Source organism: Meleagris gallopavo, chromosome 15 (genome assembly GCF_905368555.1).
Source record: "Meleagris gallopavo chromosome 15, MGAL_WU_HG_1.1, whole genome shotgun sequence".
Lineage (NCBI taxonomy): Eukaryota > Metazoa > Chordata > Aves > Galliformes > Phasianidae > Meleagris > Meleagris gallopavo.
Genome location: NC_139418.1, coordinates 12,450,075 through 12,476,356, shown reverse-complemented (window position 1 = coordinate 12,476,356; position 26,282 = coordinate 12,450,075). Strand labels below are relative to the sequence as shown.

Here is a 26,282-nt window from a genome sequence, read left to right as displayed (position 1 = left end):
CTTCGGCTCACCCGTTTGCTGCGGGTGTTTGTTTCGATGTGTTCTTAAGCGTTTTTAATGGGCTTTTAGGGACAATGTAAGTTTTAGGAGAGTTGCTTTTGTTCTGAGAACCGCACTTTGGTTATGTTTCTCTTCCCATTTTTCTGATCTGTGCGTTGGAGTTGTTGAGGCTGAATGGCGGCTCTCTGGGTCACAGCGAAGCAGAATTTTGCTAAAAAGCCCTCACTCTGCTCACCCAAGGTGGGAGCAAGGCTAATTCCAACTGAGAGGACAAGAGGCTTAGAGAAAGTGGTTTTGAGATGTACCGTAGGGTTACAGACAGATAGAGGAATCAGGAGTCATCTCTACTTCAGAGCATGCTGAGTGAGAGGATGCTGGTCCCTGAGGATGGTTCTCTCTGCTTTGTTTGGCTTCTCCCCAGCTGTTTGGCCCTCTGAAGGAGGATGGACTCCTTTCACAGAATCACAGAATGGCCAGGGTTGGAAGGGACCTCAAAGAGTTGACTCCCGTCCTGTTTGTAGGCTCTCTTTAGGTACTGAAAGGCTGCAGTGAGATCATCCTGCAGCCTTTTTTTCTCCAAACTGAACAAGTCCTTTCCTACACGCTGCAGCAAGGTGGAGGAGCTGGGGCAGAGCCCAGCAGCTCAGGTGCTCCAGGGAATGAGATGGGCTGAGGAGCACTGCATGGGTGTGAGACTTCCTGAGCAGTGCTGGGCTTCACAGTCCTCCTGCTCAGGAGCTGAACCTGTAGCTGGAAGGATAACGGGAATGCATCTGATTATTTGCTCACACACTGAGTAGGGCTGTGGCCTGGGGTTTCGGCAGGCTTTGGCTGACCCCCATACACTGAATTTATACCCTCCAGACTGAGCTCTGCTGGGAGACCGAGCAGAAGGGGCCACGGATGCCTTTTTCCAGCACGCTTCCATGCAGGCATTCATTTTGACGTGCACAGGACCTGGTTGTTGTGCTGCTTTATCAAAACACGAGCTCCCTATCCCTGCATTGCCGCCGTGGTCCCAGCAGCAGCAGTTATTTTAGCTGTTGCTGTGGGTCATCAGTCTGACGCTGAGCTCCACAGCAGCGCACTGTGATTTATGCGCTGGCAGATTGCAGTGCAGCTCTATAAATAGCGGCGGTGCGGGGAAGGATATTAAGGCAGAGCACAGCCCAGCACCGGGCACCCGGGGAGGGGTTTGGGCAGAGGGCAGGGATGTGGTGGTGGGGAGGAAATCAGTTTGAGAGGGTCAAATATATCTCAGAGTGCTTCACGGCATAGATGTGATGGGATGTGATATAAACACAGCGGGCTTGCTCAGCCATCTGCCTGCTTCTCCTCCATCCTGCTCTCCTCAGGATCTGCACTACAAGGGCCGGATGAAGCCTAGTGAGGCCTAGTGGTTTTGTATGGAGCTCGAAGCGATGGTCCAGACCCGTCCTCCAGCAGGGGGTGGTGCGGGCATCCAGTGCCGCGCCTCGTGCGGGCTGACGGTCCCTTTAAGGATGCCGACGCCTGCCTGTCCGTCAGAGCCCGCCGCGCTCTTCCATTGGTCGCTGCGCCCCGTGCCGCATGGGAGTTCCGTCCCTATCTATAACGGGGTTTACCAGCACCTTCTCAAGGGCGCTGCCGTGCGCCTCAACCACACTACCGCGTCATGCCTGCCCCGCCTTTCGCGCTTGGTCGCGCGGGAAGCGTCGTCCTATTGGCTACGAGAAAAATCCATCAGGTCTCGCCCTGCCTCAGCAAGGAGAATTTCGCCGCCCATTGGTTCAGGTCGGTGTCGGTCAATCTCCCTGCTTCGCGGAGCCAGGCCTCGTGGTTGATGGAGTGAGCTGCCATTCAGTTACCGGCCCGCCTCCTTTCTCCTCTCTGAACCAACCGATTTCCGAGTGAGGGAGAGCGGCGCTCTCTGATTGGTGGAGCTGCCTCCCGCCGGGTTAGGCTGCGCGCCGGATATATCTAGCCGGCGGCAGAGCACGCCGTTGCGTGAGGTGCTTCTCGTCCGCCGGGCAGGCCTGTGGTCAAGCGACGCCTCCCGCTCCCGTCCCGCTCCGCCCGCAGGTGAGGGGGAGGGCCGGGGGTGTGCGGGGGGGAGCTGGCGGCGGGGCAGCGGTCTCGCGGGGACGGCTGAAGGCCGCGTGCGGCGGGGCGATCCCCTTTCCCTCCTTCACATCCACGTTGTCCCCCCCTCCCCCCCCAAACCCCCAGGGTAGGCCGCGGCCTGGAGGGGTCGACGGGGACGGGGATGGGGACGGCGCTGCGGTCCCCGCTCGTTCCCGGCCCTCGCCCCGCGGTGAGGCCCGCCCGGCCCCGGCGCTGCTTTGTGGGCAACACGGCGGGGCGGGCAGCGCCCTCGGGGCCGTGTGAGGAGGGCGCGGGGCTGCCGGGCGCCGTTGGGCTGCGTGCTTACCGGCCGCGGGGGGAGGAGCGGCCGGCGCGATGCGGGGCTGCGAGCTTTGTTCTGCGCGCTGCGTGCTTTCCTTTCTTTCTTTCTTCTGTTTTTTTTCTTTTCCATCCCGTCCTTTTTATCCTTTGGCCGGTTTGTTTTTGCTGTGAGGAAACGGCGCTGGGCTGTAAGGGCTCAGCGCTCCCTCCGGGCAGCTCGGTGCCACACGCGTGATTTCGGGGCGCTGGATGCAGGATTGCGGCGCGGCACCGCTGCCCGTGTGACCTTGGCCGGGCCGGGATCGAGCCGAGATTTCAAGCGGTGCTGCTGAGAAGGCCGCTCAGCCTCCTGCGAGGCCCGAAATGCGCCTGGTTGAGCGGGGGGAACAACGGCGGAAAGGTTTGGGTGTCGTCCACGTGCGCTTTGCTCTTGGATCTGCGTGACCTGACGAGTTGCTAATCTTAACGGGATTACCTGATGGCTTCTTTTGTTATGGCTTTCGTACGCGCAGTGAGCATTCATCGCAAAAACAATGACTTGTTTTTTGTTTTGTTTTGTTTTTTTTTTTACCCCCACGATTGGCTGAAAGCAGCTTTTGCAGCGAGCCGCCATGTTTCCAGGCGTGCTATTTTTGTCCAGCCTGTGTTCCACAGGGTGAAGTGACAGCTTTAAGAAACCTGGACGGTGCTATCGAGCTCTGGAAGCTCACGCTTTCAGGTGCCATGAATTGAACGTTGTATGCTAGGTTGTTTTCAGCCAACAAGGCTCTGTGGACGGGCATTAAAAAGAGGTGGGAGTGCAGAAGCTGACAGACAGAAACCGCACTCGAGTTTGTTTCTAAAATCTTCCTTTTTGGCCTGGTTTTCACTTTTTAATAATAACTTCCTTTTCTGTAAAGAGGAAGCCTAATCATTTTGCTAAAAGATAATTCCATGATCATTCTACGGTGCTGTTATAAGGATGTGTGCATCCCGTGAACTGGGCTCAACTCTTCCAGAGGGGTTTGAGTCAATATATTCAGTGGACTTAAGTCTTCATTCACTGTATTTACTTAGTCAATATATTTAGAGAAGTTCAGTATCTCATTTTTGAGATTAAAAAAAAAAAGCTTAGTAGTAGACCTCATAGCAAAATATAAGGTTACATCTTGGCATTTATGTGATTAGGGATCTTGTACTCCAGAAGTCACAGAATGTCTTTGTGATAAAAATCTCTAGTTTTTTTTATAGTAACGTCTATTCTAGGGCATTCTAGTTTGCCTGAAAGACAGCATTAAAACACACTGGGAAGTGGGATTCTGCAGAGTCTTAAAAAAAGAATCACATCCACTCTAGAGCTTTAACAAAATGTATCTCATTTTGTAAGTGTAAATAATCTTTTTAAAAAATCCTGTATACATCAAATCTGGCTGTGAACAATGGTTTCTATTTCTCAAGTTGCTGGAAATAGGAGACTGCCTTTTTTTAATGTGTTTCCTGAGTGTGAATATGTGTGGTTGAAGCTAGAGAACACAGAGGGGAAGACCTGGCAGGAAGCTCTTTGCTTAAGTCTTGATTTCTGAGTATTTATCTATAGTCTTTTGCAAATGTATTGCAGAAGTTTGAGTTCGGTATCACAGTTTGCACTTTAGAGTAACAATTAGTTCAGAAAGAGCCAAACTATGCTAATGTTTCTTGATAGGGTTATCACTCACTTTCTGTAGTGGCTGAAGGTGCGCCTGAAAGCTGGTTCAGAATCATGGAATCATGTGTTCTACGATCATAAAAAAAGAAAAAACAGCAGTTTCCTTTTTCTCCTTGCAAATGATTGTAGCAGTGTATACTGAGGAGCATAAGTTAATGAAAATGCAATAAAGAAAACAACACTGGTGTTACTGTATGTACATATTGATAGTTCTATTTGTAACTTCTGAGAGAGCAGTTCATGAGATTACAGTGAATGGCCTGCTGGAAAAAATCAAAGAGGAAATCAAAGTAGAGCAGGGCTTTGGGTGGTGGTTGTTAGATGTAATCTGCTGTATTTGAAATAAACCAAAGGGGGGAAGTGATAGGATCCACTCGGTGATAGGCAAAACTTTCTATGGATGCCTGTGTGAAATATCTGGAATTGATGTGAAGCAACTGGCAGTGAACTTCTTGTGGGAATTAATAGTCTTGATGATCTTAAGTTAGCTCACCGAGTAATTAAAACTAACAAAATGCTGCCCCCAACAACAACAAAAATCCACCAGGCAGAACCCTTTATCTTCAACTACTGTAGGAATGCCCAAAACTTTGCAGGCAGTGAATATTCTCCTGGTGTGGAGTCCTAGTTTTGCTATATTAAGACTGTGGATCTCTTCCAGAAAGGCATAGCTGGTGGAGTACTTGCTTTGAGAGCTTGGAGATGGTGAGCTGTCAGTTATGGAGCTCTTTACAGATTTGTACATTCCTTCCTGAGGCAAATGTGAAATACTGAATTTCGAAGCATTGGTGGCCATTTTCCACTTCCTTCTGTGTTGCCTCATCCTGCTTCTACTTCAGCTTATGGTTTGTTACGCTGATTTTGTTTTGATTATGAATCTTAACAAGGGATGGATCAGTCTGAGTTGGCTGATAGATGCCTGAAGATTACCAGTCTTCTGTAGCAAAATGGACAGCAGTGCAGTAGTTGACTCTTGAAAGGAATCTGTTGCTTGGCATGCAGAAAGCATTTCTGTTAAAATCTTAATTCTTGTGACTCGAATCCAAATGGGAGTGAGCTCGAATTTCACACTAATATCTGAGTAGCTAGGTGTTCTAATCTGTTCATCTGACTGCTCCTGAGTAACTTTTCCTTTTTACTTTGAGAAGCTGCAGTGGAGCCAAATGGAAAAAATGGCAGAGCTAAGAGAAGAGGACTGGACCTGCTGCCAACTTCATCGGGTTGTTGGAGCAGCTCTTGGATGTCAAAACAAAACCTGTCCTAATGAAAAAATCATAGGGTTTGAGTTGCTGCTTTATAGAGGAGCAGTTTAGAGAGCAGTGTGGGCTCAAAGCTGGTTGTAAATTTTCATTAAGGACATAATTGATAAACAATTCAGATTATTGCTATCTCTTAAAGATTGAATTTTCATGGCTAAAATCTGTGGAAAAACAATTCTTCTCGTCATAGAATAATTGAAGTTGGAATGTGTCCAGTTAGATATGAAAGTCCTTCACCTTTGAGGTGAATGGCCTCTTTGGGAGGAGCTGCTATTCCTACTCCTTCAGTAAAAAAAAAAAAAAATATTTCTGTGGATTTTCGAGGCTTTGTGAATTGAGAGAACTCAGATTTTCAAGAGGAATTAACTTTGGATTTCTGTCATATCACAAGGGCCATTTGCTATAATGCTTAATGCAGTGCAGCAACTTGTGATCATCTGAAGTGTATTAATTGTGCTCAAGGCAGGTTATCATAGTTTCCTGCATCAAGTTCTGTAGAGTAGCCTTCCTTAGCTTGTTCTGTTTTGGTATCAGGACAATTCCAGTTTCCTCCATCAAAGTGACGCAGGGTATAAGCAGCCCCAAAAGCATTTCAGTACGAAGAGGAAATGGAACGAGACGTGCTCCAATGTATTGGAGCTGTTTGCCTAACACTGCATCCCTGGTTACAGCTTCTCAGAAGTAAAACCGTATATCCAGATATGCACAAAGGACATCAAAGGATTTAGTGTATGTGGGGGTTGTTGTGATGGTCCTGGGGGGACTCCAGACTGTCTTGGGGTGCTCTAAAAACAGTGACTATTTACAATGGCTCTATAGACACCTATTGTAGGTGAAAACTGGCTCTTGCTGCTTTCTCAACATTTCCTCATACAGCTATTGCACTTCAGTTTGTGCATATGAGACCATGTACCACTGTTCTCAATAGCTGAGTTCTCCCTCAGGAAGAATTCAGAGCAGTAGCTATCAGTATGTTGCTTTTTGGGTCTCTAGAAAGATCAGGGATTAAGATGTATAGTTTAGTACCTTGGTAACCCTTCTTTAAGTCAATGAGTATTAGATATTAGGAACTTAAATTTGTGTGCTCCCCAGAGCTTCTCCCTTACCTGTTTTGTGTCTCCTTTATGTAAGGAGTGACGTGCAGCTTCTGGTAACTTGCTGAGGAATGCAGACGTTTCATGTTCCCATATCATAAATCTGTAGTACGTGTTACTGAAACAAAAGTAAATGTGAAAGTCAGCGTTGTTATCTCTTGGTAACATAAGGAATAGCTTGGCTGTCTTCTAAGTTGGAGTACTTTTCCCCCGTGGTACAGAACAGCAGAACTTCCCAAAAAGTAATGCCAAATAGGCAGTGTGAAGTGAGCTTCTCAAGTAGATGGCTGTAAAACCTGAGCAGTCATGGATGTGAGGCAGCTGTAGTAAGCATTATACAATAAAACCTGTTTCTTTATGATAATTTTAAGCAGGAACACAAATGCTTCTGCTGCAGTGTTATCCCTCTGTGTGTAGCTAATTTTGGTTTTTGTTGAGTAGGAGTGATTGTATGGTGTGAAATAGGAAATTGGAAGCCACTTGAAAGAGCTTTTAAAAAGGAGGAGTGGGAAAAATACTACTCATGGTGTAGACCCTACATTAAGGAAAAGGAAAGTGCTTTATGGGTGAAGGTGAAAAAAATTGGTGAGAAACACTTGTGATATTTGTAAGTTAAGATTCCAAGTTTGATCCCTTTCTATCCTTTCCCTTTTAAACAGAACCTAACTTTGCTGTCCATCTTCACACTGTAAGTGGGCTTTGATGCTTTGTTGCCCTGGTTCACTGTTCCCACAGGTACAGATGCTGCTCCCAACGAGCTTCAATTTTATGCTTTGGGTAGTCCTTGTATTGTGTTTCTCTGCTTTTGATCTTAACATTCTTGAAGTTGCATTCCTCGATGTATCACTGTTCATTTAGATTCTGACTAATAGCAGTAAAAATACAAGTTTGTCTCTTTCTTGCTTGGCAGAGCTGAACATTAAGAGAAATGCTGAATGTTGACTGGAAACTGTCAGACTCCATCACATCTGTGTACTTGTGGCTCACACTTAGGTTTGTTAGCAAAAACACAGCCTGATTTGTAGAATGACAGCTCTTCTGCAGCAATTCATGGTTTATTTGTATTCCTAGAGTGTTCAAGGGGCTGTGCATTGCCCCTGGGTGAGGCTTCCCATCTGCCCCAGCCAGCAGGGGCTGTTCAGTACCAGCATGGGCAGTGCTGAATGTAATTCTGAGCAACTTTTCTTGTAGTTTTGTAATAGAAACACTCCATTTACAGGTAGCATTGGATACTTTCTTATTCTGATTATTTGGATAGTACGAATAGAAAACAGTTAAGCTTTGATTTGGAGTTTTTTTGTAATGATTTGCCTTGCAGATGGTACAATGTGTAGCTCTTCTGTGGTGTCCTTCATTGGTACGTGTCAAAGGTTTTAGAAAGTGGTTCAAATACTGCTCTCCCTTCCTGCAGCACGATGCTAATACAGCACAGAGATGTTTGCCTGAAGATGGCACATTCTGGTTCCAGATTAATTCTTAGATTTCAGCTCTTAAATGCCTCAGATACACTATGAGGCACTCCTCTTTGTGCGTAGTGTAACTGTGGTACAGAAGATGCCCTTCTTCGTAACGAATGGAGGAAAGGCAGTTTGGTTTAAGGATCCAGATACGCATCTTGAAGGCTATTGCTGAAGGCTCATCTGTGATATGCTTTGGACTGTATGCTGCTTTCCTCTTTGAGGAGTACCTGCTTGTAGCATTTCCTAGTCAATACTTACTTCCCATGGACTTACTGGTATTCTGGGGTTTCTAAGACTTAAAGCTGATAATCTCACGAAGTTTGTTCTTTAAATGTCATTATTCTTTAGACAAGTTATCCCATCACTGAGCTCTCAGCACTTGCCTGCAGAGTGCCTTGCCTTGGTGAAATAGTGCTGCCTTCTGGTGATTTTTCAGACAGAACCCTTTTCCTCTGGTTCTGTCAAAACAAAAAAATAGGAGTAGCTGTGGGCAGGTATGCAATGGCCTCTATATAAAATGCAGGCTGTATTGCTGTGTTGCTCCTTGTGGTGCTGCACTTCTGAATTCTGTGTAACATCTAAAGCAGAGCAGTTCTGAAACTTCCGTTGCCTACTTATTTGATCTTTTTCAGTCCTTTATTAATAGTTGGGTCTTGAGGTCAACAACAGGTAGTTCTTTCTTCCTTCTCTCCCTCAAATAGTTAAAGACTGTTTTAAAATAAGAAGAGCGTCTCACATCTCAGTGTATCTGATATCTTGTTTTTAAATATGCATTCCCTTGGAAAGGTTTACATTACTCTTCCTACTTGAGAGAAAGCTGGTGCAGTGACCTAACCCCCTGGATGAGACAGGCTCTGGAATTTGCCTAGTGATGCAAGTTTAGCTTGTTTGTGTTTCATTGTTCACTCCAATGTTTTGTATCTCAGTTCACACAGGTACTGGCTTTTTTTTTTTTTTTTGCTTAATCAACAGCAGTAGCAAACAGTGGGTATGTAAAATGGTGGGGAGTGGGAATTAACTGGAGTTCTTTCCCTTTGTTGATTAACTTCTACTGCAGATTGTGCCTGCTGGAAGCATATTGGGCCACTTCCATCATTATTTGTACTGGCTTTTTTCTCTTGTCTGGAACAGCAATCTTATCTGTTTCTAATGCTGGCCACTCAGGTAGTTTGTGGCTTTCAACACTCACCAGAGCATTTTAAGAAATCCAAAATGATACTTAATAACACAACCTTATTAACTGTTGATGAAACCTTTTAAAGTCCAGCAAAACTGCCATTTGCCAGCTTTGTACTGTGACGTGCTTTGATGCAGGCATCTTTCTTCCACATGAGCTCCTCTGGGTGTTTCTTAGCTCTTTTTATGTGAAGGAATTAACTGACATGAAAATAAGGGGGTAGAGCTGCGTCAGGAGTTTGGCATTCCTGGTATAAATGGGAAAAATCTCTGTATGGGGAGCACATCAGTTACAGCACATTACCTTACATAGAAAGGTAAAATTGCAGAAATGAGAGACATGAATTCCACTTAGCAGAAGCTGATTACAGCGTTGGAAGCAGCGTAACAGCTCTGATAGTATCTTAATCAGTTAAACCTGTAATTAAAAGCATGGGGGGGAAACTGTTTTGGTGCTCTGTAAAATGCACCAATCCGTTGAGAGGGACTCATTTGATATTCTTGCTTATGTAGCACAGCGACAGCCAGAAGAGCATGTGGGACTGCTGTAGGGCTGTTCCCTGTGTGTGCTGTGTAATATTCCAGTCAAATGGAACTGTGATGCACTGTAGTAATTTGTGGGCTTTTGGATGGACTGCTGCTTCTGTTGGAACAGAAGTTAAAAATATGGATATAAAAAGCAGAAAACAAAGACACCGGGATGATATAAAAGCAAACTGTGGCCTGCTTGGAATGGGCTCCAACTTCAAAAATTGTGCTTGTCTTTGTTAGTACAGTCATTTTTATTGACAGAAGATAATTAAAATCCCAGTGTGCTTTAGGAAATGAGATTTGTTTTATTCTACTCTGAAAGACTTAGTGAAGTCTGATGCTTTGGCTTACCACATTGTGTCTGGAGTCTCTGGTTGTCCGGAGAACCTGAATGCTGTAGTGTGTGTTAGAGATGTTGGTAATACATGGGCAGTAATAGAAACAAGATGGAGACTTGAGTTTTTCTAAATGTAGGCCAATGGTCAGTTGATTTTTTTTCCACTTTTCTCACCAAATTAGTATACAGAACCAACTAGCTAGCTGTTCTTTGACCCTATTAATTTTGTGGATGCTGATGGGTTCTGTGGACATAAATCTAAATTTAATACACCATTTGCATAAATGGCTTTACTTTACATAACTGTACTCTAGAAATTCAGTGCCTAGCATTGATTTTCTGCCAAGTAGGAGCACTGTAACAGATGGTGGAATTTTCCACCAGCCAGGTGATAACCACTGTAAAGGAGCTATTTGTCTTCCCTTAAGTCTCCTGGCTTAAGGAGTGGCATCACACTACAGAATTGTTCTGATCCATTTGCTGTAATTTGAGTTATTCTCTGCTCTACGTATATGGAGTAATATGAATGTGTGTTTCTGGATGGACTTTAAATCATCAAATTTTCAGCTGTTCCTGTTAACACCCTTCCATTTCAATTGACAAAAATGTGTGGATAAGCTTCTATCAGAAGTAATACAGTGATAGCCCAGACATTTGGTCCTGTCATGTTCTGTGCAGTATGAAACATTTGTCATTATTTGTAGGTCGAGGAATAGAGGAACAGTAAAAATTGCTTGGAGTAGTAGGCAGCAAATAATATCTGGAGGTGCTTGGCATGTATCGTTCAGGTTGTGCTGGCTGGAGATCAGGAACAGATGGCTGCTGGCAGAATAGCAGCAGGTGCAGCAGGAGTGAAAACAGATTGCTGTCCTCTGATCAAATCATACAAAGGCTTTTCCCATTTCTTTTTGGATCTTAATGAGAAGTGGGCACTCTGCTATTCTTCCTTCTCTGGTAAGAGTCAGTTCTGAGAGGGCTTCTTGTGCCTTTTCCCCTTTCAGTAGGGAGATCCTTTTTATATATATTTTTGTCTCAAATATGAGATTCAATCACAAGCCACTGCCTTCTGTATGCTTTCAGTGCTGGAGTAAGTCTGAACAGCTCTGCAGATGAGAGTGCTGGTGGGTTCATACAGGTGAGCTGTTGAGATCTGAGTGCTGCAGGTAACGGTTCTACATCAAGCGAGGAGGGGAAGCTTTGTACACTCATTCCGGAAGATATGGGAAAATAATTCTCAGAGGAACCTGATGTAACACTTAACACAAGTGAGTAGGAAGTCTTCTGGACATCAATGAAAACAAAGAAGGGGTCTTTGTTGAGGAGTGATGCACTGCCCATACCCTCACCTTCCAGAATAGAGGAGCAAACAAGCAGTTCATAATGTTCTTCTGCATGGAGTTGTGATCTGAGGCGATGTTGTAGGACTGTTTTTTAATAGTAAACTCATGGCACAGGGGCAAGGCTTTAAACAGTTCAGTTTTGTATTGCCAGTTAAACTGCAGTCTAAATGTGGAGGTGCTGTCTGCCACTTGCTCCCACTCCTTCAGGGTTCTGCTCTTGCTGTGCTGCTGTTTCAGAAGTGTTTTGTGGGAGATGGCTGCATGAGGACATCAGCTACGGTACTCACAGCTTACCCTTACTTTCCCTGTGGGGTAACACCTATATTTTGTAGGGATCTTATTTAATGTCCGTTTGAAGGCAATCTGTTTCATAGATTTGAGGGTTTAGTTACTTCAGTCCATGCTCTTAGACATCTGTGTATGTAATATACTGTGCTTACGATTGAAAGGTTTCTTTAAAACCACAGATACTGAGAACTTCCTAAAATGAAAGTGATGCATCTCCTGCAGGACAGACCCAGCTGTGGCATATCACTTGCTTCATGGTTAGCTCGTGAATATATGAAAACATGGAAAGCTTCTTAGTGTATTGAAATTATGTTCTGCCTCAATATTGCCTTGTCTTTTGCTTACAGTATGTTTGTTACACTATGGTTTGGTATGGAACAAGGGTGCCAGACTTGATTCAGCTTTATGTGAAATCCCATGCTCTGTCACTTTGTCACTCAATGTCAGGGGCTATTTCTTCTGCAGAATTTAGTGAAGTAGGAGCTCTGTCCTGCAATGGAAAAAGGCAGTGAATCATAGAATCACACGGAATTACGGAATGGCCAGGGTTGGAAGAGACCTCAAGGATCATGAATCTCTGGGTCGCTTATGATTTCTTTGGCATTTGAAGCTTCTGTTTCATGTTTCTGATACCACCTGCAGTGTGGTGGGTTCCTTTGCAGACCTATACATGATGTGCATTTGAGCTGTCAAAGCCATAGACTTCCCTGGTAGATCATCTCCCTGCTGAAGCTGTAATTTGTCGTTGGTTCCTAGCATTTATGGGGCTTCTTGTCTGAGGTACAAGAAATACATTGAAAGCATCATACAAGATACTGGAATGAACTGGAGCGAGGCTGAAAGCAATACAGAGGAAAGGCAGTCTGAATGAAGCCAGGGGAGGAACCATGATACCCATGGGCAATTACTTACCTAGGGTAAAGGATGCTGTCTTGTGCAGTGACAAGAGAGCTAGCTCCAGCATAACTGCCAAGGCCTGTGCTCTGCAGGCTCCATCAGATTGCTGTGTTGGCTTAGCTTGACTTCATATTTCTAGGTAGCACTGCTACTTCTTGAGGCCACTTACACAGTTGTAGTATTAAATAAAAGCAGATGAACACAAATTCAGGAGTTGTTACTGACTTTTTTTCCTAGAGGGCTCAAGTCAGTGGTGTATTAGTTTTGATTTGCAGCACACACTTGAAGTATGTTCTGTTTGGGGTGTGTTGCGTAGGGAAAGGATTCCATAGGTCAGCAACATGGAGAAAGTTCAGTTTTTACATCTAGATTTTGATCTCCTTTTGATAGCATTTGTCTGCCTCATTGTGGGTACCACTGCAAGCTCTTTTCTGTGAGCACTACAAAGCCAGGATAGTTTCAGGGAAACTGACTTCTATGTAGCCTATGTGACATGGACAGCAAAACTGTCAGCTCAGCACCTATTCTGCTACCTTTTGGTATCACAGAACACAAAGCAGATAACCTAACACGGCTTCCTAATATAAGCAGAATTAGGAATACTGTGGTGCTTTTTTTCTTTTTGAACCAGTTTGAACAGTTTGTACAAATACTTGAACAGAGGGAAACATACACACTATGTAACCTTCCTACAAAGACGTCTTTCTTACAACTTAGGCCTGCTGAAATGAGATAGGAGGTACCTAGATCAATTTGTTCCTTGGCCTGGGAATGGTACCCATTCTGGGTTTCAATCCAGAAGTCTATTGCATTGACAGCTCAAATGCACATCATGTATAGGTCTGCAAAGGAACCCATCTGACCTTCTGGATTTAAATGATAGTGGATTTGAGTTCAGGAGAAATAAGAGAAGAGCAGCGTGCATTTGTTTGTAGTGCAGTACCTTTGATATAATCCGATATTCTTCCAGTGCTCCCTGCTCCCGAGCAGCAAGTGCTGCACTGCTGACAAAAATAGATTGGACTTTTTCTGACCTTTTATAAATGCCCTTAATACAGTAGCACAGGCTTTACTTTGAAACATATGACTTTTAATTCTGATTGTGAAGTCAAGTGAGGTAAGTAGAACTTGGATCAACTGCAAATGACTTAGCTACTTAGCAAATCCTCTTGGAGAACCATACTTGTTTGCTACCTGCATTTTGCTGAGGGTATGTAGGATGACTAAATGCTGGAATGCTATGAGGTAATGTCCCTTGCCTGTGCAGCCTCTCCCACCTCTGGTTTGCTCCCCAGCAGTCCTCTCCCTCTCTTCAGCACCAAAGATTGATGACTCTGAAAATACATTGGTTAAACTGCTTACTGTGTAAAACTGCTAATAGGTTTTGGTGTGTGCTTTCTACTGTGATTATGTGGCTTACGCTGTCTGTATGAGAACGGCAACACAAAAATGCCACTGTTTGATAGAGCTTTTGCTTTTCTTTAGTTTTCAGTTGACCAAAGAAATGGTGATGGAGAAGCCAAGTCCCCTGCTGGTCGGGCGGGAGTTTGTGAGACAGTACTATACTCTGCTGAACCAGGCACCTGACTATTTGCACAGGTAAAGCTCTTGCTTCACTTCATGATCAGCTTTTGTGTGGTTTCTTTAAATTGTATGTTCAAAATCAGTAAGTAATATTATTCCCATGTCTTAGCTTCATTTTTTGAAGATAGTTGCATTTCATTTCATTGTGCTTTGAGGTGGTATTCAAGCAGTCTTTCTGAAACCTTCCTTCTAATCTCAGGATTTGTTAAAAGACTTCTCAGACCTTTCCACTTAAGTGGTCAGCTGATCTCTATTTAGCTGAGAGAAAAGTCTAGGACATATTGTGAACTTGAGTTCCAGATTTTTATCTGCTGTCAGAATATAGTTCCATGATATTTAGCTTCAGCTTGCAATCCCTAGCCATAAAATGGGTAACTTACCTGCAGTGCTTTAGTTAAATAAGCTTCTTGCCTCAAACTTAAAGCCAGAGCTTGAGGGAAGCCTCCAGTGTCCTGTGTATTCAGAGTACTATGTTTCTTTATTGCAGGGTAAGGAGAACAGGGTGCACCATCTAGTTCCTATGAAGGACTTCAGTCTTGGCTGTTATTGTTTGGGTACTTGACATACCTGAACACTGCAGCTTATACAGATCTTTCTTTCCAACAGGTTTTATGGAAAGAACTCTTCCTATGTCCATGGTGGCTTGGATTCCAATGGAAAACCTGCTGATGCAGTTTATGGGCAGTCTGTAAGTATTGGGAAAAACTTACTGTCATTTACTACTTCCTTGTCTCCTTTGTGGTTGAGACACATATCCAGCTCTGATTCATTCACTTCGTCAAGTGGCTTTCTGTAGGAAAAACATAGTGGAAGGAAGGGATGCCATTCAGAGGGTCCTCAACAGACTTGAAAGGTGGGCCAAGATGAACCTAATGAGGTTCAAGACAGCAAAGTGCAAGGTTTTGCACTTGGGCCGGAGGAATCCCAGGCACGTATACAGACTGGAAGGAGCTGTCCTTGAGAGTAGCCCTGCGGAGAAAGACCTGGGGGTTCTGATGGCTGAAAAACTTGATGTAAGCCAGCATTGTGCTCTTGCAGCTCAGAAAACAAATGGTATCCTGGGCTCCATCAGAAGAGGGACAGGGAGGTGGTTGTCCCTCTGTACTATGCCCTTGTGAGGCCCCATCTGCAGTACTGTGTCCAGGTCTGGAGCCCCAGTACAAGAAGGATGGAGAGCTGTTAGAGGGTCCATAGGAGGGCCACAAAGATGATCAAAGAGCTGGAGCACCTCCCCTATGAAAACAGGCTGAGGGAGCTGGGCTTTTTCAGCCTGGAGAAAAGGCGGCTGTGGGGTGACCTCATTGCAGCCTTTCAGTACCTAAAGGGAGCCTATGAACAGGAGGGGAGTCAACTCTTTGAAAGAGTAGATAACAGCAGGATGAGGGGAAATTGTTTTAAGTTGAAGGAGGGAAGACTGAGGTTGTATGTCAGGGGGAAGCTCTTTACTCTGAGAGTGGTGAGGTGCTGGAACAGGCTGCCCAGAGAGGTTGTGGATGCCCCGTCCCTGGAGGTGTTCAAGACCAGGTTAGATGGGGCCCTGAGCAGCCTGGTCTAATATTAAATGTGGAGGTTGGTGGCCCTGCTTGTGGCAGGGGGTTGGAGATTCATGATCCTTGAGGTTTCTTCTAACCTGGGCTGTTCTATGAAAGGGGAGGAACAACTGCCTAATTTTACACAGCAATAGCTTAATCAAGGTATGCTTCCTTTTGTTGAAGTTCATAGTATAAAATAGCAGAGTGAACTTAGAGCTTACTGTCAAACTTTCTTGTGTAAGTTTGAGAATATAAGTGTTTTGTTTCTTCTTTCATTGGAAGCTGCTAATTTATCAGAAATGACTCTTACAGTATAACCTGTATTCTGTCCTTTATAGGATATCCACAAGAAGGTTCTGTCATTAAACTTCAAGGACTGCCACACAAAGATCCGTCACGTGGATGCCCATGCTACTCTCAATGATGGTGTTGTAGTGCAGGTGATGGGAGAGCTCTCCAATAACATGCAGCCCGTGCGCAGGTTCATGCAAACGTTTGTACTTGCACCTGAGGTATGCTATATTGAGTGAGAGCATTATTGCAGTGCTTATACTATCATGTCAGGATTTGAGGCCTGTTTCAGTATTGAAATCTCCAGTGTTACACTGGAAAGGTAGTTTGCTATGCAATTGGGTAGGAGTACTCTGCAAATTCATAGGAATTTGTGCTACTTCTGTGTGTTCATCAATTGACTTTGGGTATCATAATTACAGATGTAAATACCCTGACTTGTGGCTTCCTGATAGCTACAGCACTTTTTTTTCTCTTATGCATTTTTTAAAAGTGGTCCTCAGTTTGCCTTCCTAGCTGCTTGTCCTTGTATTGGAAAAAGTGGGAAGAAAATGCTTTCTGTCCTTTGAAGGCAGCATTTAGATTTTGTTTGGTAAAGCACTTACACGGTGTTTGAGGTGGCTTTCAAAATACACTATTTGAACAAAATGATAATGGGAAAAGGGGGAAGGATTGCAAATTCACATTACTTTTCAGGTTGACTTAGGGCTAAGAATTAACAACCCGTGATTCAAGGTTCTCTGCTTACTGCTCCATCAGCTATAAGAATAAAAAGCATTAAACCTCCTGTTGATTCATGCATGCTTGACTTTCTAGCATGGTATCTTTCTATCTGTGTAGTGCACTTTTTTAAAGGAGGCAGTTTTGGATTGATCTTCTGTATTTGTGGGGGAAGGGTGACTTGCTTCAGCTGTTTGTGTTTTGTTACTTTAATTTTTGATATTGCAGATCATGTAATTGAATTATTTCTCCTCTTTTTCTTCTAGGGCTCTGTTGCAAACAAATTTTATGTCCACAATGATATCTTCCGCTACCAAGATGAAGTTTTTGGTGACTCTGACACTGAGCCTCCTGAAGGTGGGCACTAGCAGACTTAGTGTGATTTGGTGTTGTTCCTGGGTCTGTTACATGCTTTGTTTCCAGACTACAGGAAGTCTCTTTCTACAGCATTAATTTTTATGGTGTTCTGGGTCTTTTCCTTGCCTGTAGTTCTATCGTTTTAACACTGTTGTCTATAGTTTTCTGGTATCTTCTCTACTGAAAGAACTGCAAGGCCTTTTTTGAGCAGTAGCAATCAGATTTGTAGGCAACAATTGTTGTCTGAAGTATTTAGAAAATGTTATTTGATATCAGACAAAAGCAAGTAACTCAAGTGGAAGCATAACTATAAGGAAATGTCTGTTTAGTGCCGTGTTTTGGTAGTGTTTCCTTGTGCTCCTCAGTAGAGACTTCAAATGCGTGTTGGTGGGAGATGAGTTGGAAAGTTGGAATTGAGTACTAAAGCAGTGTGTGGTGTTTCTTTTAACTTCAATCAGAATCGGAGGAAGAAGGGGAGGAACCTGAGGAAAGACAACAAACACCTGAGGCTGTTCCTGATGATACTGGTGCTTACTATGAGCAGACTGTCAGGTAATACCTTTGTTAGATGGTAATATTGACTACTTATAGAACAAGTCATATGAACTTGCTGCTACAAATGATTTTTCCCTTTTGAAAGACAGCTGAAACTTAAATGCTGTTACGCTTAGTGCAGAGACTCCAGATTATCAGAAGATTTAATGCTTTGATTTGAAGTGTAATAATGTGAAGCTTGTGTAATTCTACAATGTAGTTTTATTTAGATTACCTTTGTTCTTCCTCTAGTGAAATGTGATTGGCTTCTTTGTTAGACAGGTAGCATTCCTTACTACTCAGTAATCTAATCAGATGCAGTAAATATCATCCTTATTTTCTTGTGCTAATAGCAATGACATTGAAGAACACCTGGAAGAGACAACTGCAGAGGCAGAGCCTGAGCCAGAGCCAGAACCTGAACAGGAACCTGAGCCGGAGGTCCAGGAAGAAAAATCTGAGCCAGTATTGGAGGAATCAGCTCCAGAAGAAACTGTGGAGAAAAGTCCTTCTCCAGCTCCTGCTGATCCAGCTCCTGCTGTGCAAGAAGACTCCAGGGTAATAACCAAGTGTGACTCTTCATGTTCTTTCATCAGGAAGTTTGACATGCTACTTTCTGTTGAGGGAATTATCTGGAATTAGATATAAGTGTTTAAATGCTCTAACTCTTTCCTGAGTCCAGATTGCTCTTTTTATGACCAGTTGCCTTTTTCTCATTGGCTTTTATACAACAGTAAATAGTTGAATTTCTAGGTAGTAACTACTTGTCTAAATTACTATGATCTAAAGGAAAGCTTTGTAAAGTTGGGGGTGTTAGAACTTTCGTAACAGCAAGAGGCTCAATTTCTTAGATTCTTAGTTTATAAACAGAGCTTCTGACATTATTTACAGACAGTAGCCAAGATACAGAATTGGGGAAAATGGTTGAGATATGATCTTCATTCCTGGCTGGTTTTTTTTGTTGTTGTTGCTCTGTAGTGTCAAAGGCATTAGAAGTTGATAAATAAGTATTCCATAGAGCAATGCTTTGATTAACTTTATTGTGGTACTTAGTGCTAGACTGTTGCTGTCTCAAATTTCAATTCTACTTGCGTGTCAGAAACAGGTTAAAAGTGGAATTCAGTTATTGTAATAGTGTCTTCTGAATTGGGATGATTTGAAGGGGGTTGTGGGCAAACTGCTAATAGGTGAATCCATAATGTCACGGATTACTTAAAACTTTGATCCTGCTAACAGACATAGTTACATCAGGAATATGGAGTTGAGTTAAATCTTCATTTCTTTAGACATTTTCCTGGGCATCAGTAACCAGTAAGAACCTCCCTCCCAGTGGAGCTGTTCCAGTATCGGGGATACCACCTCATGTTGTGAAAGTACCAGTCTCACAGGTAGGAATTCAGCAACTAAAGCTGTTTCACTGCTAAACTGATTGGCAGGAAGCTGAGATGGGAAAAGTACTGAAATCAGTGTGGTGATGAACTGAATTCTTAGGCACTGAGGACTGTCTAATTCAGTGTTCCATGGTGGATGTCATAAATGTTGTTCCTTGGTTTTTGGACTGAGGAGTAATTCCTCATGGAGAAAAGAGATTGTGACTGATTATATCTGCGGTCTAAAACAAATGTATTTAAGAGGAGAAGCAGTTTCCCTTACTTTCTTCCTTTGCTTATTGAGGAACAAGGTTTTGTCATGAAATGAGTGTGTTGTGATGTAGCCATAGTTCAGACGGTCACTTTTTATGCAACTGAGTATGGAATGACTTGGGAAATTTAACTTGATGTTGAGTGCCACAGCCTAATGTGTTTAGTCACAGGTGAGAAGAATGGAATTCAGGCTTTTGACTCAATTTTCAAGAGAATTGATAAATTACTTGATAGTGAGTTCTTAAATGCACTACTGTTTGTTTTATTCTTGCATGATAATTCTCCTCTGAATTTATACAGCCCCGTCCTGAGGCCAAGCCTGAATCTCAGACTCCACCACAGAGACCTCAGAGGGATCAGAGAGTGAGGGAGCAGCGAACAAGCATCCCACCACAGCGGGGTCCTAGGCCAAGTAAGAAAAGCTACAGAATGTGAAACTTTTCTGCTCTTTGATTTGGTGATTTTTGGGGAAATCAGTAAACAAGAGTTTTGAGAATCTCACAAACAGTGAGGTTTTTCTGCTTACCTGGATATTGAATGGTTTTGGTCTCTGTCTGTCAAGCTGTAGAGCTTTTCTAGCATTCTCTGAAGTATCCAGTTTTTTATTTGGTATTTGCTTTCAGTCAGATGACAGAAAGCAAGCACTTAGAAAATTCCTGGTGTAGGGTATGTATAAATGGGTATAAATACATATGTATAAATGGGTACACAGTTTGGATGCTAATTCTAACTGATGTTGTCCTTGTTTGTTTGTGGAACTGTCTTTTCTTAAACTTTTCTCTTATGTTCAAGTTCGTGAGGGTGAACAAGGTGATGTGGAAACAAGGCGGATTGTGAGGTACCCAGACAGTCACCAGCTCTTTGTTGGGAACCTTCCCCATGATGTGGATAAAAGTGAGCTAAAAGACTTCTTCCAAAGTAAGTTGGTAGTTCTACTCCTCAGGCTTTGGGGTTGCAGTCATTGGTGTGGTCAACAGAACATTCTAATGTATGACCCAAGAACTTGGCTCTTCTCTTGCAGGCTATGGCAATGTTGTTGAACTGCGTATCAACAGTGGTGGAAAGCTCCCCAATTTTGGGTTTGTGGTGTTTGATGATCCTGAACCAGTTCAGAAGATCCTTAGCAACAGGGTAAATAAACTTGCAGTCGGGCTTCTTGCTCTGTTAATAACAGGCAGTGTTTTCCAGGTGCTTCTAATACAAAAAAAGTAGAGTCTAATCCTCTGAACAAGTAAGATCTTCCTTACTGAATTATTGACAAAAGGGGTTGAGAGGGAGAAAGTATACTAGTGTTCAGATTGAGAAGAGTTCCTTGAAACAAAGGAAAAGTACCTGCTTAGTTTATCAGCAGTGATTGTTCATGGAAGATGTACACTCCATGAGTATGTATGGGATGATGGTTGGCAGTGAATCTGAATGCACTGTGCCACATGCTCCCATACAGCATGGTTTTTCAGCAGATAGTGGCATACTTTCTTTTCTTTAATACTGTATGACAGTGTTACTCCTGTATTTCTGACCTTAAATTGGAAGGTAGCTTATCATAGAATGGCTTAGATTGGGAGAAACCTTAAAGATATAGTTCCATACCTCTTGCTGTGGATGGTGTTGCCAGCTACTGTGTCAGGGCCCCTTTCAACCTGGCATTGAATGCCTCTAGGGATTGGGCTTCAACTTCTCTAGGCAGACTTTGGTTCCCTGAGGTTCAGTTTGAGATTAGGATATTTTGTGTGGTTAGGCACCTTTAGCTGTGGAATGCCAGCAGCATTTCTAGCAAAGTTTGAGTTAGTGTTGTTGAGCTTTGTGTGATTGTAGAAGCTCTTAAAGGGAGCTGGTAATTTAAGATGTTAGTACTGATAAGAGTTGCTTCCTTAAATGCTTTCCCATTTTTGCAGACAGAGCAGTTCCAGTGTGGTCTAGGGTAAAGTTTGAAATGGATGACTTGAAACCATTGCTAAATGTAGATTGAGTTGATCTGACTTCAACCCTAATTGGTTTGGGAGCAAGTAGTTCAGTGGCAGTAGGTCCTTAAGAAGTTATCTGCAGCTAGTGTGCAAACATCACCTTCAGTAGTGACTTAAACTTGCCTGTTTGTTCTTGAATTAAAACCAGAGAAGTCCACTTTTGTGTCCTTTTGCAGGGAGAGATAGCTAAGGGCTGAGTGCTGGGCTTTGTGTATGGAGTGTACACTCCCAGAGGCATGCTCAGCTGTTGAATTTTGTGGCCTTTGTGTACTTGTTCTCTGGCTCCAGTTAGACTGGAGCAGTTAGAACAAAGTGGATGCTGAATTCTTAGACGTGGGAATGTGTAGTAGGCTTTCAGAGTTGGTTCATTCAGGGTACCTTTCATGCAGGTTCATGTAAATGCTTAAGTTATAATGAATGGACATGCTTTTCTAAGATCTTTTTTTAAATACATATTTAAACGTTTGAAAACGATTTTACGCACCTCCTACCTTGCTTTGAAGAACACTAAATTCTGTTGCTTTGCAAGGAGACCCAGTGCTTTGGGCAAAAAATGTATCCTGAAACAGACCAAAGTGAAAGGCTTCACATTGCTATGCAGGCCAGTGATAGAGAGGATCTGTCATTCTTCGTGTCATAGGATTAAGCCATCTGGGACTCTGATGACAGACTGAATTGGTGTGTATTAATGAGATCAGGGTATTGTTAATAGGTCAGCTCTTTTTGTAAGAGGTATTGGAATGCTCATCTTTTATATCATGTTTTCAAAGTGTCACTTTTCCACATCTCCAGCCACTTTTCATCTTCTCTAGTCAAGCATGAGACTGGTTGTTTGACCACGGTTATATTCAATAATAAGTTATAAATGCTTTTCTGCTACCTTCTCTCATCCTCTTCTTTCCATCCAAGGAAAGAAATCTGCTTGACTTCTGGAGCTTCCGGATGAATTCTTAAAGAAAATATTTTCTCTTCTATTACAGCCCATCATGTTCAGGGGAGAGGTGCGCTTGAATGTGGAGGAGAAGAAAACACGAGCTGCCAGGGAGGGTGACCGCAGAGATAACAGACCACGCGGACCTGGAGGCACTCGCGGGGGGCTGGGAGGTGGGATTCGAGGGCCTCCACGTGGAGGAATGTCCCAGAAGCCAGGATTTGGAGCTGGAAGGGGGATCGGGCAACGCCAGTGAATGCATCGTGGATGTTGACGTGGTGGTGCAAACCCTTTTTACCTGCAGATTTGTGAATTTCAGCCTTGGGTATCTTGGAATGTGGCCCTAGCCTGTTATAGACTGCTACGTTTGATACTATTTTGGCCCCTTTTTTTGTTTGTGTTATGGTTTTGTGATTTTTTTTTTTCTAGTCCTTGTCCCAGATTCCAGCTTTGTGGAACAACGCTTTAGGAAGAGTGGATTTTAAAAAGAAAAGAACTGAATTTCCTTGCTCACCTCAAACTTACGGACTGGATTTTTTTTGGTACCAGTGGTCTTTCCTAGAAGAATGTCTTTTTGTTTTTTTTTTTCCTCCCCTCTCTACTGAATTTGGGTGCATTTCAGTCAGTGGAATAATATTTCACATGCATGCGTTCAAGAGCCTATAGGAAAACATAGTACTTGGCAAGTATTTCAAGGGCAGGAAAATAAAACTTTGATTTATCCCTTGAGGGTCATATGAACATCATCTGATCTGGAGATATTGCCACCCGAAAATTGACGTTCACCTTTCTCTTTGTGGCGCTGTAAAAGTGGAATAATGAATATCCATAGAATCTTTTTTTTTCTTTTGATACGTGATCATGGAAAAGAATTATAACTGCTGTTTTACCACTTTGAAATTTTGGATTGTGGGATAGGTTTTAAATGTCTAGAACTTGACTCTCAAAACACTTTTCCTGAACTTGTGGAATTTTTTTATTGAACTAGGGAGGTTTTTTCATGTTTAGTTTGTATTTGTATAAAAAAAAAAAGCAAAATTGTTGTGCCTTCTATTTATCTCTCATTCCAGTCTTGGCAAATTGTTTAAAAAAATAATAAAAATAAAAAAGGTCTAGATTTGCTTTATCAAGTCAAGAGTACGCTGGAGTTCTTCCAAGAGGAAGATGTACTTCCTTCTGTCACTAGGCTTGCTAGGTAGAGGTGGTTACAGCTCAAGTCTTTAATACTGTCTGTTCTTCATCAGATTGATGGCATTTGAATAATCAAAAACAAGGATTTTGTAGATGCAGAATTCAAAAAAATTGAGCTTTTGAAGCTGAGCAGTTTTCATTACTGATGCTGTACAAGTACTTCTGTCACATTCTTTAAGTTTCTCACTACTTGTGATAGTTTTGCCACTTAGGCATTAATTCCCTGCTTCTGCCAGACCTGATAGACGGCATAAGCATAGGAGGTGCCTCTCTGTCCTGAAATTATTACACTGAACACTCTCCAGTACTCCTAAAGAAGCTGAAACTGATGAAATTTCAATTACGGGGATTTTAAGATCGTATTAGACAAAACACCATTATATTTCTGTGTAAATATCTGGATAGGAATGGCAGTCTTGAGTTTACACCAGACCTCAGAGTTCTTGATTATATAAAAGAACTGTGTAGTAAGCTTCTTTATCTGTGCTAGGGTTTACTGTTTCCATGTTTTCTTGGTTTATTAATGTAACTTCTGTGCTTTATTTGCTCTAAAGCTAGAGCAAAACTGCCCTAACTACAAAGGATGGGTAGGTATTACCTGTTGCAGAGCAGTAACTTACTGTCATTTACTTGCCAAATGTAGTGATTGAACCTGGTTGTACTGAATGTCAGTAGAGTGGGTTTTGTTCTGTTTTGGCTTCATCTTTAGTGTTGCATCATTTCCCTCCTTATGGATGTTTCTCAGATTTCTTGATGAAATGGAGGAGAGCTGAAGTGCAACAGCAATAGCTGTGGTGTGTGCCCTCTCGCAGCCAGAAGTGCTACAAATGCATACTGCTTCCTCTTGTGGTGGTAACTGGTATTTATTTTTTCTTTGGGAAAAAAAAAACAGCTCTTCTCATTAGGAATGACCATCGAGTGAAGGTGTGCAACAGAACTGTTTCACTGAACTGTCCTTGTTTGTGTCTTTTTTTAATTCTCATATGTTGTTTCTGATGTTCTTGATGTTAAATCCAGGACTGCAGTAACAGGTTGCACTTCCCAACTGTGGAGGTGCTATTAATAAAAGTTTCTATTGCTCTTAAAATCTGTGAAAGCATCCATAAACGTGAAAAAACACCGACTTTTCTGTAGTGGTGAAGTCAGACAACAATTCTGGCTCACTTCAAGTTGAAAAATGACTGAGGAATGTCAGTGAAGAACTGAAGTATGTAAAGTGAAGTGTATCTTGGTTTTGTATTAATCATACTCAGTATGTTAAACAGTAAGACCCAGAGAGTGATCTTGTCAGAGAAGATGACAGGTAAAATAAAATATTTACAGAAACCTTTTCCTTGGGGGTATCTTATGCAGAAACACTTCTCAGAAGCAAGTAATGCTGAGAGCATCTCAAACAAAACATGGAGTGACACTTGAGAATGTCTTTATTTGTGGTTGTGGTTCTGTGCTTACCGAACAACCACCCATGCTGAAAAGGCCTTTGAAACTTCGTATTGTTTTTTTGTTGTTGTTGTTTGACGCTCAGTAGCTTCGTGCTCTTCTGGTTTGTGCAATGACTGTGCTGTTAAAACCTCTGTCGTCTGAAGTCTTCGATGCTTTGTGTGTTTTAATGGTGAAGGTGTGATTTGGTTGTCTTTGACTACAAACAGGCTGGAGTACCTACAGCAAAGGTAATGTCTGATATTTAAAGTCCACAAACTGTTCTGGGACAGAAAAGGCTGCAAGGAGACTTCAAGTGAACAGAACTCCCACGTTCCCTGCTAGCACCTCTGCTTTAATCTGAGTGGTGGATCTTGGGTTCTTTGAAGTATTCTTGATGTCCAGTGTGCTGCAGAGTAGAAAATGGTAGTGAAAGTTGGTCAGCCTGTTAAGGCTGCTCTCACCTGCTACAGTAACATGCACAGTACAAGGCTGACCTCACCACCACCCTTACCTTAACTCTGATCTGGGGGTGCAGTGCTTCTATGTATGCCTGGCGAGATCTCTGCCCTGTCTCTTCTGACTGATCTTTATAGCATAGGGTAGGATGTGTAGAAATAAGTTTCTTTACTGGAGCAAGAAAGAGGCTGTGTGCTCGCACACTGCTTCCAGCAAGCTCCAACATGAATCTGGAGGAGAAACTTCAGTATTGAAGAAACTTCAGCAGTGGCAGGGATATCCTGTACACATGGGAGCCTGCTTTCCTTGGGGAAGAGGATGGTTCTCAGTGCAAGCATGAAGATTGAGTTGATCCCAGAAGCTTTTGATTTTGTCTGCCAATCTTTTCAGTCACTGTATTTTTAGTTCTTTACGTGCTGCCTGGGGCTAAGAGCAAATGACACGCTGGCAATTTCCCTAATTACTTCCTGCTAAAGCATGCACAAATGATCTCCGTGATTATTTCACTTCCATGCAGTGCCATTCTTCCCTTGGCTGGTAATGTGGAAGAACGACTCTTAAGATCCTGATAATCTTGTTTGCTTGTTGTGTGGGAGGTGGGTTAGAGGGTGTGTGAGTGGCATGGTATTAATTGCTTATCTCAGGAGACAGAAAACAATCTGAATCCTTTTAAACTCCATTTCTTAAAGATAACAGGCTATGAGCTATTGATGTGTTCTCAGAGTTGAAGGGCAGAATGTTGCCCTTCTGTGTTCCATTACAGAATCCCACTTGCCGTGCCAGGTGAGATCTGCTGCTGCACTGATGCATTCAGACACTATGACTGTTGAAGGAAAAACACTTAATCTTTTCTCTCTTGATTCAGCGTCAGTGATGGTCTGTTCACATCCCCCAAATATTCCTTTGGCTGTCTGCACCATGGTAGGTTTATTTCCCAAGGGATTTTAAGGTGAACAGTGCTGTGCAGTGGTTGCAAAAAGGCGTGGGGAAACCTCCCCCCTTCTCTTTTCTCCTGAGAGCTCCTTGTGAGCTAAGTTTCTTGACAGGACCTGCTGCAGCTTGTGTGGGAATTGAAGGCCTAGTTGGGCTCTATAGGAGGGACCACTATTATGAGACACTTTGAAATCCAGGATGCTGTGAAGGTAGATCTAGAAGGTCTTTCTCAACCTGAGCAATTGTGTGATAACATCACCAGAACTTGCTGTT

The 26,282-nt window shown here is 43.0% G+C and overlaps 1 protein-coding gene across 2 annotated transcripts; it reads left to right on the top strand.

The window, feature by feature from the left end:
* Positions 1 to 1,904: 1,904 nt before the first annotated feature.
* G3BP1 (G3BP stress granule assembly factor 1) lies at positions 1,905 to 24,285 on the top strand. Of its 2 annotated transcripts, none has more exons than XM_010719158.4 (12): positions 1,905 to 2,061; positions 13,937 to 14,050; positions 14,642 to 14,723; positions 15,906 to 16,079; positions 16,845 to 16,935; positions 17,394 to 17,487; positions 17,823 to 18,027; positions 18,756 to 18,857; positions 19,413 to 19,524; positions 19,905 to 20,030; positions 20,134 to 20,243; positions 22,057 to 24,285. In XM_010719158.4, the coding sequence occupies exons 2-12, from the start codon at positions 13,956 to 13,958 to the stop codon at positions 22,261 to 22,263; spliced, it is 1,398 nt and encodes a 465-aa protein (XP_010717460.1). In that variant the 5' UTR covers positions 1,905 to 2,061; positions 13,937 to 13,955; the 3' UTR covers positions 22,264 to 24,285. The 2 variants fall into 2 exon arrangements, with proteins under 2 accessions (XP_010717460.1, XP_010717459.1); XM_010719157.4 differs by having other exon boundaries at positions 20,113 to 20,243.
* The last annotated feature ends 1,997 nt before the right edge of the window (positions 24,286 to 26,282 follow it).